Source organism: Dendropsophus ebraccatus, chromosome 2 (genome assembly GCF_027789765.1).
Source record: "Dendropsophus ebraccatus isolate aDenEbr1 chromosome 2, aDenEbr1.pat, whole genome shotgun sequence".
Classification (NCBI taxonomy): domain Eukaryota; kingdom Metazoa; phylum Chordata; class Amphibia; order Anura; family Hylidae; genus Dendropsophus; species Dendropsophus ebraccatus.
In genome coordinates this window covers 150,976,268-150,989,249 of record NC_091455.1, presented here as the reverse complement: position 1 = coordinate 150,989,249, position 12,982 = coordinate 150,976,268, and the positions used below count along the sequence as shown (strand labels likewise).

The following is a 12,982-nucleotide window of genomic DNA, read 5'->3' as shown; positions in this document are numbered from 1 at the left end:
AGAATAACACACATTACAAAGTTATACAACTTTGTAATGTATGTTATGTCTGTGAATGGCCCCCTTCCCCGTGTCCCACCTACCCCACCCGTGTACCCGGAAGTGTGGTGCGCTATACATACCTGTCACGTGCCGACTCGTCTTCGATCTTCAGTCAGCGATGTCGTCTTCAGCCGAATCCCTCGGAGCGTCCTGAGTGCCAGCCGCCCTCTGCCGCGTCATCAGCTGCTCAGCCGTGATTGGCTGAGCATAACTGTGCTCAGCCAATCGCGGCTGAGCAGCCGATGACGCGGCCGTGTCATCAGCTGCTCAGCCGCGATTGGCTGAGCATAACTGTGCTCAGCCAATTGCGGCTGAGCAGCCGATGACGCGGCCGCGTCATCAGCTGCTCAGTCGCGATTGGCTGAGCCAAACTGTGCTCAGCCAATCGCGGCTGAGCATCTGATGACGCTGAAGAGGGCGGCCGGCACTCAGGACGCTTGGAGGGATTCGACCGGGCCGTCCGAAGACGACATCGCAGACTGAAGATCGGAGACAAGTCGGCACGTGACAGGTATGTATAGTGCACCACACTTCCGGGTACACGGGTGGGGGTGGTGGGACACGGGGAAGGGGGCCATTCACAGACATAACATACATTACAAAGTTGTATAACCTTGTAATGTGTGTTATTCTGTGAATAATTGTTTACCGCCGCACTACCCCTTTAACATAGTGTGTGGGCTTTTGCACTTTGATCAAAATGTAGCTAACTCCTGATGTTAATAGTATATAGTGCTGAGAAGCAGAGTGATCAGTGATTAGTTTATGGATGTGCTGCCATGTCTGGCTAATATAATTAAAGTAAAATATGTTAAAGCGACTCTGTATCCACCACCCACCCCACTAAACCGCTAGTACCATCTGTTTGATGAGAGTAAATCCTTACCGGTCATGTCTTTTAAAATGTGCCTGATGCCTGGTTTGAGCAAAAAATGAACTTTTAACCAGTGCTGTTTACTGGCGTGGCCTAGAGTGTCTGTGCCTCAGGTCTGCGACGCCTCTCCTTCCTCTCTCCCCAACCTCCTCATCATTAGAAACACTCCCAGGCAGGATTTCTATTTATCGCCCATCTAAACTGCAATTGTATCGCTACAGCCCAGGTGCTGTTTAGACAAGTAATGAATAGGGTGTTCCTAATGATGAGGTAGGGGAGGAAGAAAGGAGAGGGGTTGCAGACCTATAAAAATGGGTGTTAAAGGCCTACATCAAGCTGCCAGAAGCTTCACTTTAAAAAAAGCTGCCGACAAGTTCCCCTTGAAGTCCTGGTTTACAAAAGATATCCAGCTTATATACAAAATACTGCTCTGCTGTATGTGAATCTGGCCTACTTTTTGTATGATTATCACACTTCCTAAAAATCACAGGCCTCAGTCTAAAAATGTTACTAGAAAGATCTCTGTGCTGTCCGCTTTTATATTTTTACATTGTGATTAGGTTGTACCCAAGTTGTCTTTTTCTTCTAAGTTTAATAACTAGAAGCTTGATAATCTGTCTGGCTACCTATTCCCTTATTAGCTAGGTTGCCCTGTTACACCCACTCCAGTTCAGTCATGTTCTCCTTATACACAGATACCCAAAACTGTACACAATATTCCACGTGTGATCTGACTACTAATTTGTATAAAAGCAACAATGAGTCCTGAGTATTAATGCCTCTTTTCATGCATCCTATGATTTTAATGATCTTTGTAACTGCTGCCTGGCACGGGTCACAAAGGTTGAGGTTACTGGCCACCTTTTCGGTAGCAGTTCTACCCAGTGTTTTACTATTTAGCATTTAATTGTACATTTGTTTCCATGGCCAAAGTGCATAATCTCACATGCTACATTCCACAGAAACCGCTCTTACTAAGGTGTCATCTGATCTCCTGACAGCTAAACCTCAAGACAGCTATTCTATGCTAATCCTCTTGGATTTTTTTGCAGCAGTTGACACTATAGATCACAGCTCTCCTCAATAGGCTTACCTCTATTGGCATCTAGGATTCTGATCTTTCCTAGTTTTCTTAATGCCCACTGCTTCAGTGCATCATTTGTGAACTATACTTTTTCTCCGCTTCCTCTTACTGTTGGGATCAGTCCTGGTCTTCTCCTGTTCTTTTTACACAGACCCTATTGGGGTTTTCATTACCATATCTACACTGATGACACCCAGCTATATACATCTTTTGTGACATTACCCCTGCACCCCTACAAAACACTAGTGACTGTTCACTGTCTCAAACATCATGTCTTCTTTAAATCTAAAATGGAATCTCTCTAAAATTGAACTCCTTGTGTGTCCACCATCTACTAACTGACCTAAACCTGACATTTCTACCTATGTTTGCGGCACTACCATAACCCCTTAGCAGCACACTCACCGTCTTGGGGTTATACTAGACGCAGAACTTCTCCAAAATCTGTTCTTTCCCTAATGACGAAACTAAAACTCATCATAGCTCTGATTTATTCTCATCTTGACTTATGCATCTCTTTAATAATTGGTCTCATCTTCTCTAAGCTCTCCCCTCTCCAGTCCATCCTAAAGGCAGCAGCCAGGTTCATCTTCCTCTACAGTCATTACACTGATGCTCCTTCCCTGTACCAGTCACTACACTGTTTATCCATCTAATTCAGGATGCAATACAACATTCTCATACTCACCCACAAAGCTCTCCTCAGTGCTGCACCTCCATACATCTCCTCCCTCATCACTGTCTACCATCCCACATGGCCTCAATGTTCTAGTGATCTAAAACTGCTTGCACTGCCCCAGTTCTCTGGAATGCCATACCCAACATGTAGACTCATTAATAACACCCACAGTTTAGGTGTGCCCTCATCTCTTTAGGCAGGCTTATAACATTTCCTAAATGGCCACCTGGTAACTCAGATGTGGGACAAAATGTGCAATTAGATGGTAGGGACACCCTAAGCAGTAGATCTGTAATGCATTCAAAAACTCAATGGTAAAGCCATGTGCCTGGAGGAAACCCAAAGGTGTCTGCATGTCTGGGACTGGGCATATACTAAACAAGATAAGATGAAACCCTTTATTCCTCTTTTTTACAGCCTGGCCCCTGATAGAAGTAAGAGGGAACCTTACTTGTGCCCAATTCTTGGACAACAATACAAATGAGACAAAAGGGGCCAAGACAACAACTTGCTGTGGAGGTCACAGCAAAAGGACTATCCTCTTAGTGATATCTAAGGAGAGACATTGGTCAAGGAAAGGATACATTTTGGGTTGATGACTTGTGCCAAAGGAGGGCCCAAGTTGTTTGTCGTGGGTTTAGTCTGTGGGCAGATTGAAGATACACCAGATATTTGTGGTCAGTGTAATTGGTTACTTGAAACTTGGCAACCTCCATGAGATGATACCACTCCTCTGAGGCAAGCTTCACTGTCAGATCACTAGTTTATAAATTAATTTTAATAGACTAGAGAGAATTCTTTTGAGAAGAAACTGCATGCTAGCCACAAGCCTTGCAACAAGAAAAGGCCTGAATGCAGATGTTGGCTACAGTCTTGGGTATTCATTCCCTTCCAGTTTGGAGCTGTGTGAGGTGGCACAACATGAGAGTAATTCTAGAAAAACTGTCAGTGGTAGCTTGACTTTATATATAAAATTCTGATATCACTGTTAATTAAACATTTTTTTTTACAGAAATCATACGTATGAGTTGGACGTATGTGAAAAAGACAACTAAAACTTGTATTGCACATTAAGTACAGACACCTTTTAATATTAGAAATTCTGTACGATCACACTAAATAATATACATACATAATTAATTCTGTCTTGTTTTTCTTAGGTGATAAACGTCTGTCAGACCTGCCATATGATGCAAACAGTAATTTTGAAAAAGAGAATGAAATGATGCAGACACATGTAATGGATCAGGCCATCAATAATGCAATTACATATTTAGGAGCAGAATCCTTGCGCCCACTTGTTCAGACACCACCAGGTGGCCCTGAAGTGGTTCCAGCTATTAACACAATGTATGCGTTACATAAACCCCATCCTGAAGTGGCATCTCACACCAACCAGGCAGCCCATGAAAGTGCAGTGGAAAATTTACTCTTACTTTCCCAGGTTAAATCCATTTCTTCAGAGAAAGAAGTTTCCCCTAGTAACAGCTGTCAAGATTCCACAGACACTGAAAGCAACAATGAAGAAAGGGGAGGACTTATATATCTGACCAGTCACATAGCACCGCACACCAGAAATGGGCTGTCTGTAAAAGAAAATAAGCCATTTGATGTGTATAGAGCTGCCAATGACAATTCTCAAGATGCTTTCAAAGTTATCAGTGGTAATGGGGAAGCAGTAAAAGTCCACAAGTGTGAGCACTGTCGAGTTCTCTTCCTGGATCATGTAATGTATACCATCCACATGGGCTGTCATGGTTTTCGTGATCCATTTGAGTGCAACATGTGTGGTTACCAGAGCCAAGATAGATATGAGTTTTCATCACATATTACCCGAGGTGAACACCGCTTCAACATGGGTTGAGATAATATCAGATGATTTTCATGTTCCACACAAAAAGCACAATCGTTTTGCAAGAGGAACATTTTCAAGAAACATCTATGAATCCGACAAGGCATACAAAGGCTTACCACTTACTACAGAAAACAATTTAACTACTTTTTCATTAAGACAGCATGCATTTTTTACAAGATTTTTATTGTTACTGTAACATGGTGCCTCATTTTTGAGAACCATGTTTTTGAAGATCTTTTGCAAAGCCTTTGTATTAGGAAATGTAGAACTTACATCATTGTTTATAGCTAGCACATGTCCATTGTACGCTTCTATAATAATATATATGGAACTGGGCATTCCCAAGAAGAATAAAGAGTTCTTATTAATATTTTTGGCAAATATTAGTCTCACATGAATCCTTGAAGTTTGTAATTCATGTCTAGCTTCATGCTATAGCATACAGGCAGAGAAATTGTTAATGGGAATGGTTCATGTGTTGATTTTTAGTTAATTGTTACAGAACATAAAAAAATATTTAAGGTAAATACAATACAGTGTATAATCACCATAAATGTAATGTTAGTGATAAATGCATTTCTTTATAAAACTGACAGTAGCATACTACATAATTGTATAATATGGGCTTATTTATAGGTTCCGGTGTAAACATTTCGAAAGGCTTTGTTGCTGTTCTGTATGCTTCTAAAATTCTGACTACCAGCAGTAGAGTGATTTAGTTACATTCTTGTACATACTCACCAACATTCCTAACAATGTATAGAGGCAAACAAGGGGATGTCATGTATATATTTCACCATTTTTCAAACTTACTCAGATAAAAGTTCATGAATAAGCACAGTAGCTTAGGTTTGAAATTGAAGACAATTAATTAAATAAACTCTGTTATTCATACATATTATTTATTTATGCATCATGGTTTCCATTATAAATAGAAAAATTACAGACACCAGCAGCACCCAACCAGCCCCACTGTATTATAATAGGATCTGACAATTTGGATAAACTACTGAACATAGCCCATCTGTGAAATTAGTATTGTCACACACTTACGTAGATCTTACTGTTTAATAAGTGTCCTGATGAACTTCTTTGTGCTGAATTGGGATGCGATCCCAAATAACCATAGCACACAGTGAGAAGTGCGTCCAGAGCCGCACTTTCCATTGTGTGCACTGACAGTTCTGTGCGGCCGCCATTCAATGATTAGTGGAGGCACAAAACTGACATATCAGTTTTTCCTGCGTCTGCTGGGGATCCCGGCTGGAGTGTATACTATGTGTATACACCCTGGCCGGGATTCCATTGACTGCAGTGCAACGTACTGTAAATTTCCTATTAATCACAGTCATTGTTGCAAATAAGCAACAATCGCCGTGATTAATATAAGATTTACGTTGTGTGAAGTTTGGAATCACATATTTAGACTCGAGGACGTGATATTTTATCCTGTGGGTTTAGAGAAGCCTGTCTTAATCTTACAGGATCCCATCCTATTTTTTCCACTAAATATGTAATTCCTGAACATGCTTGTTTGTTACACAGGCCTTAATGAAGAATCCAGTCATTACAGTATTTTACATTGGTAAAACCAACCGCCATAGAAAACACGTAATGATTAAACTTCCTAGGTTGACCAAAAAAAAACAGCAAGCTAATACAATGTACAAAAAAAAATACAACAGCAATCATAACAGTTAACACAGCACCTTGACAAACCACAAATGTTAAAAAGGTAACTAACCATTTTTTATGTAGAGGGGTACTTTCAGACATTGAAAAAAAGGAAAAATCTCAGGCTTTTCTTTTACCTGATCTCTGTTTATAGACTATTCCTGGCTTTGGCTTCAAATCTTTGGCAGATAATCTGTCAAATAACCTTTCTGTGTAAATGGACCCTGAGTTTAGAAATGAATGCACTTTACTTTTGGGACAGGTAAGACAGAATGCAGCCTGAACTGATGTTAAGATGCTGCATTCTCAAGAGCTGTGACTAATTATGGGGATGGGCAGCTCCAGAGAACTAGTCAGTGTCATGGCTGTAATCGCGTCTATTGAGGGGTGATTAACAGTTCATCTATGGAATGTCATCCACTGTCTTCCCAGCAACTTTTAGCATGGGAAATGAATGACGTTTTCTTGTCAGGTGCTGCGCAATAGGCATGATTACATCTACGACACTGTACTAGTTCTCCAGAGCTAGCTGCCCTTATCATTAGTATTAGTATTAGTATATTAGTATATAGCACACGCTTAAGAGTTGATTTCTTTACATATCAGGATCAGGCTGTGATCACACCACACAGTAGGGATTACATTATTATTACATTATTAGAGGGATTACACACATTATTAGAGGTGTTCCTCTAAGTAACTTTTATTAGCAAAAAAGGCAACTCACTGTTTAGAAAATCCTATACTAGCCTGATAAGACCTCGTCAATGATGGGGCGCATGAACTATCTTTTATATAGACATTAAAATAATTCAACTGCTAACACAGAAGACGTTTGAACAAATGATCATTGAAACCCCTCAAAATCGTAGAAAAGTAAAGATTAAAGCAAAGAAACATGGTTAACATGGTTAACAGGACACATAGTTAAAGCGACTCTGTACCCACAATCTGACCCCCCCCCCAAACCACTTGTACCTTCAGATAGCTGCTTTTAATCCAAGATCTGTCCTGCGGTCCGTTTGACAGGTGATGCAGTTATCGTCCTAAAAAACAACTTTTAAGCTGGCAGCCCTGTACCCAACGGGAGTGGCCTGGATTGTGTATGCATTAGGCTGGCACAACGGCTCCATCCCTCCACCCTGCCCCCTTCATCATTAGGAATGCTCCAGGCAGAGCAGCTGTGTCAGCCCGGCACATGGGCTGGATCATTAGGACACCTGTGCAAATGTTCAGCATGGAGAAAATGTTCCATTGGCATTCCTAATGATAAAGAGGGTGGGGAGGAGGGATGGAGGGGTAGTGCAAAGTTAGGGCACAGATACTCCCGTAGGGCACGGGGTTGTAAGTTTAAAAGTTGTTTTTTAGGACAATAACTGCATCACCTGCCAAATGGACCACAGGACAGATCTTGGATTAAAAGCAGCTATCCGAAGTGGTTTGGGGGGGTCAGATTGTGGGTACAGAGTCGCTTTAATGTTTTATTACACTTGATACACACCACATTACACCAATGTTCAGCCAGCAAGGTGAGCATCCAGTAGCCCAGGTTACCATTATGATTCCACATGGTAAACTTTTTAAGAGACTGTCAATGGCAAATATATGTGTATAAGCACTGGTCCTTTATTTTGTATAGTTGACAGGCACAGTGTGTTTCTGTTAAATTCTTACTTTATTACTGTTCCAAAAGGTTATGATTTTTAGTGTGCCACAGGTAATGAATGCTTGTTATACATTTGTTCTGTAGTCTATCCACTGAGACTACAGTATGACAGTGAGCTGTTAATGCTGTGCCACACAGTACTCTGCTGCAGAAAGTAACAATAAATTATACTCCACTTGTGTATTAGTCATAATATTACTAATTATTAAATACATACAGGATGCAGTCTAGTCTGTAACATAGTACACAGTACACATGTGAAAGTAAAGGTAAACCCTTATATTTACCCATGTGCATGTATACATCGTAACCAACCAGGTTTCTTTTACCCATTAGACAACATGAATTTGGACTGTAAGTGCAGGTGCTGCAGTATTTTCATGCATGTTAGATGTAGGCATGCATCGGCACCAGCAGCTAGGTCTATAAGGGCAACTGTCATATATTGTATGCGTACATAAGCACATGTGCTCTGCATTTCCTTTGTGACCACATATCGCTGTTATATGTTTATTTTATGCTCAAGTAAAATTAATATACAATATATGTTGGAATGTAACATTTGCAACTTTTTCACGCCTATTTTCAAGCATGTTGTCCAGTTTCAGTTGTTCAAAATGTATTGAACTGTCACATAATGATGGTTTGTATGCCATTGAGTGAAGTGGAGTCTTGCAAAAAAGTTGCATATAATAAATGTGTCTTAAAACTCACTGCACTTAAACCAAGCCCATCTTATGCTAAAGTTGCCCTCCTTTACCGGACGAGGCACACAAGTGTCAAAAACACAGTTAAGTTGCACAGTGAGGCTTGCACAAAAACATTTAACTTATACACCAGAAAACTGGAATTCAGGCCTTGATAAATTCCCACTATAATCCTTTAAGCTGTTATATGTTAAGTCTACAATCTTGAGTGTTATATTTCACAACTATCTATGTCAAAGCACATGTCTCTCCTGAAGGTGAACTTTTTAACGGAACAAAGCACACAACCAAAGTTTTATATGCCAGATACATTAGCTGATTTTTGTCGTTTTCTTACTATCACCTCCTGTAGTTATCCTCACATTTTGTGGAATGTTACTATCCTGACTAATGGAATAAATGCTGGGAATGAAAGATACTGGGTATAAAGGAACATGTTTGTAAAATATTATTTATTTGCTATCTGTCAGATGTTTGTATGACTTTTATAAATATTCTTTTTTATTTATGTGTATAGGTGAAATGTATTACAGTTTATTTTGCTTTTGATAATTTACAGGGAATGTCTGCAATGAGAACCCAAGGGTCTGTTTTCTACAACCAACACCTCTCTTGTCCGCGGACTATGTATAGTGTTGCAACTCAGCCTTTGCACCCTGCAATCTTCAGTCTTCACTGCATTCTGCGGACTTAACACATCCCCATGAATGGGAGTCGCTGCATTATAATGGATTATGGTGCAGTAAGCTCCCAACAGCCACTGTAATACCTGTGTAATAGTAATAGCAGTTCAGTAGGGAAGTACTTTTAGGAGCTCACTGCATCATTATTCCTTAGGAGATGTTCAGTTTGTAAACTGCAGCCAGCATACAGACCAAGCACAGACTGAATGTGGCGGTGTGCAGGGGGTCTTAGTGATATTGTTTTATGTAACGGGAAAAAAAAAACAAAGAAAAAACAGACCTTTACTTTCTGATTCCAAACAGCCCCTCTGAAGAAGTGGTTTGGATTGGGCACATTCACTGCTGGGTTGTATTTTGTTGCTGCATTAACGTGAAAAAAAACTATGTAGACTTTTTACACTCATGATCACCTTTCTATTTTATACCTTTCCAGTAACTGAATAAATTCTTTGTCTGATCCAGAAATTGTCTGTTTTACTATTGCAATCAGAGTTTAAGCTTTATATAAAAAAAAAATCACAAGCATTGATGTGTTGCTTCAAAATTCAGCACACTGCATCATCAGTCTGTATAATGCTACTGCTTTTAAATAGCTACAACATATTTTTCATTTGCTCGCGCTCTGGGGGAGGGGCAATGCTCCTAACGGTGCTCCAGACCGTTTACACTGCTAATAGCACGAGAACAACACAGAAAAGGAAAGTAAGAGGCATACCTTCCTCCTCTGTGAGCCAAGCACAATAGGGGGCTATCAGCAGGTTAGATATGTCTAACCTGCTTATAGTTCCTCTTCAAAGGGATTTTTCTAATTTTCCAAAGTCCAGTATAAGCTGAACATGACTATAAATGACAAATAATTGCTACTTACTGTATCTCTTAAATTCCCCACTTATAGTGTCTGTTGGCCTTGTATAACATATCATTTCTGAGGCCTAGTATATAAAGACTGTCTGGGGACCATAGAACCATTTCCTAGGAGCAGCTTATTTGACAGCGTGTGACTATTTTTTGCCATCTGCAGTTTATACTTTTTCAAAATGTTTATCCACTTTACTGGTAGAACCTTTAATGGCTTAGTCCAAGTGGAATTGTAGTCAAAGTGGAATAGTAAACTAGCTTGCAGTGTATGGCATGGATTCCTCTGACAAGCAGTAGTGCTATTTCTGGCCATTATATTACCTGTATATGACATTTTCCATCAGATTTTGCTCCACAGACTTTATGTCTAATGTTCAATTGTCCCTGAACTAGTGGGTGGAACTTACAGTAGCTTCTGTGATGGCTGCATACATTGCACACACACACAGAAAAGGAGATCCTACTCTTCTCTCTCTCTTTTTAACACTCTTTTAGGCCAGATTTACATGTCCAGTGTTTTTTAAGGACTGCAATCTTGTCCACTAGCTTTAATCCGTGATACCTGAAAAACAGTCTGTTGATTGCATTGTTTTTTGTCACTGATCACGTCAGATCTGAATGCGCAGATCTGTGACCATGGACAATTCTACGGGATGTGTGAATAAGGCCTTAAGCAGGATAAAACACATTATAGAACAGTACTGAGCAGTCTTAGGGCCAATTCGGACAATTACGGCTCCATGTAAGAGAGACAACAAGCAGTCATTGAGAAAAATCACCTGCTAATCGTTTGTTTAGGTCTAGACCTAAAATCATTAGAAAGCTGACTCGCATTGTTACATGCAAAAGCAATGCACGGCCAATGGCTGGTTCTGGGGATTAGCTGAGCCGTCTGTGACTTCACATAGTGCCAGGAGCGGGCTGAAGCTAGCAGGGAGCATGGAAAGGAATGTAGGAGTTTATTTTTTTAAAAGGGCTATGCAGGCCTTGCTGCCTGATTATCAGGCAATGTATGGGCTCTATAAGCGAGGGCTTATCTAAGAGATCAGGGCTCGCTTACAGAAAGTCATCGGGCCGTGTAATAGGGCCTTTAGTCATGAATTAAGCCCTGCAGTGAGATCTACTACAGTAAGCTCTCTCTTTGCCTCTAGCTCTTTGCACTCACTCTCCCTCTCCACTCTTCCCCTCTCTAAAGATGCTAATACAAGCGCAGATCTACTAGAGCTGCACTTACATCATTGTCAGCCACACAGGGAAATTTTTAGGGCACACAATCTCAGCTGATGAAAGAGTTTTTGCTTGTTCCTTGTTTTTTCACTGGATCATTTACACATGTCTATTATTGGCTAATTTAGCTGATAATTACCCTGCATAATAAACCCTTAAAAGGGTACTCCAGCGAAAATCTTTTTCTTTCAAATCAACTGGTTTTAGAAAGTTATATACATTTGTAGTTTACTTCTATTTAAAAATCTCAAGTTTTCCCATACTCATCAGCTGCTGTATCTCCTGCAGGAAGTGGTGTATTCTTTTCAGTCTGACACAGTACTCTCTGCTGAAGGAGGAGAGGTTTTCTATGGGGATTTGCTACTGCTTTGGACAGTTTCTGTCTCGGACAGAGATGTCAGCAAAGAGCATTGTGTCACACTGAAAAGAATTCCCCACTTCCTGCAGGACATACAGCAGCTGATCAGTACTGGAAGATTTTTAAATAGAAGTAATTTACAAATCAATCTAACTTTCTGAAACCAGTTAATTTAAAAGAAAAAAACATTTAGCTGGATAACCCCTTTAGGGTAGCTTCACACATACTGGATTCGCAGCAGATTTCACGCTGCGAGTTTGCAGTGAAATCCGCTGCGAATCCTGGTGCAGTGGTCACATACCCACTGTGGAATTTTCATTCCGCTGCCAGTAAGTGACCCGGCCCCTTTAAACACCCCCCCCCCCCCCCACACACACACACACAGCCTGCGCCCGGAGCATACGGCGGTGTGGCTGCATGTGAGGCTCCCGACTCCTGTCGGTCTCCATAAGGCAATCAGTGCACAGGCAGCACTGATTGGCTGATGGGGACCTGCGGGAGCTGGAAGCCTCACAGGCTGCGGGGAGTTAAAGGGGCTGGGTCACATACTGGCAGGGGAATGAAAATTCCGCTCAGGTATGTGATCCATTCAACTCCACTGTACCAGGATTCTCAGCGGATTTCGCTGCAAACTCGCAACATGAAATCCGTTGTGAATCCGGTACGTGTGAAGCTACCCTTAACCTGATCTCTTAGTCAGTGTTAGTTCATCATGCAGAGACAGGATATAATTGAGCTGTTTTTATATAGCGTATGAAAGTTAAAGGAGAATTCCGCGAAAATTTTTATTAAAGTATTGTACTGTGCATTGTATTGTATTGTATTGTGCATTTTCCATAATAAGTGTATATGGAAGATTTGTATAACTTTTAGGGGGCATTACAATACTTTAATAAAACATTTTGACAGACTTCTCCTTTAAGTAGTGTGTGTGTGTGGGGGGGCTTTGGGGGAGGTAGACTGATATAAGGAAAAAGGAGCATATACCACAAAGTTTCTTACATTCATATATATCATTGATATATGCAAAGTTTGTTGAAAATATAGTGATCATTTATGGTATGCCAGAGACACTAACAATAGTAAATGTCCACTTGTCTTTTTGTAATGCAAATAATGATGATGCACATGCATAAAATAGATTGTCTCATCCCTATAATATGAGTTTTTTCAAGGCACATAAAACATGTATGCACATTAAATGTCACAAATTAGAACATATAATAGTTCTGTATTGTCTTCTCCAAGAATGTAATAATACGTTCAATATATTAG

The 12,982-nt window shown here is 40.5% G+C and overlaps 1 protein-coding gene across 7 annotated transcripts in view; it reads left to right on the top strand.

The window, feature by feature from the left end:
• IKZF1 (IKAROS family zinc finger 1) overlaps window positions 1-9,729 on the top strand; it is a 116,315-nt gene extending 106,586 nt beyond the window's left edge. For all 7 annotated transcript variants that reach the window (XM_069958528.1, XM_069958527.1, XM_069958532.1 and 4 more), the window contains one exon: window positions 3,840-9,729. In XM_069958528.1, the coding sequence (XP_069814629.1) occupies window positions 3,840-4,543 (704 nt within the window). In that variant the 3' untranslated portion in view covers window positions 4,544-9,729. The remainder of the gene's footprint in view (window positions 1-3,839) is intronic.
• Window positions 9,730-12,982: the final 3,253 nt, after the last annotated feature.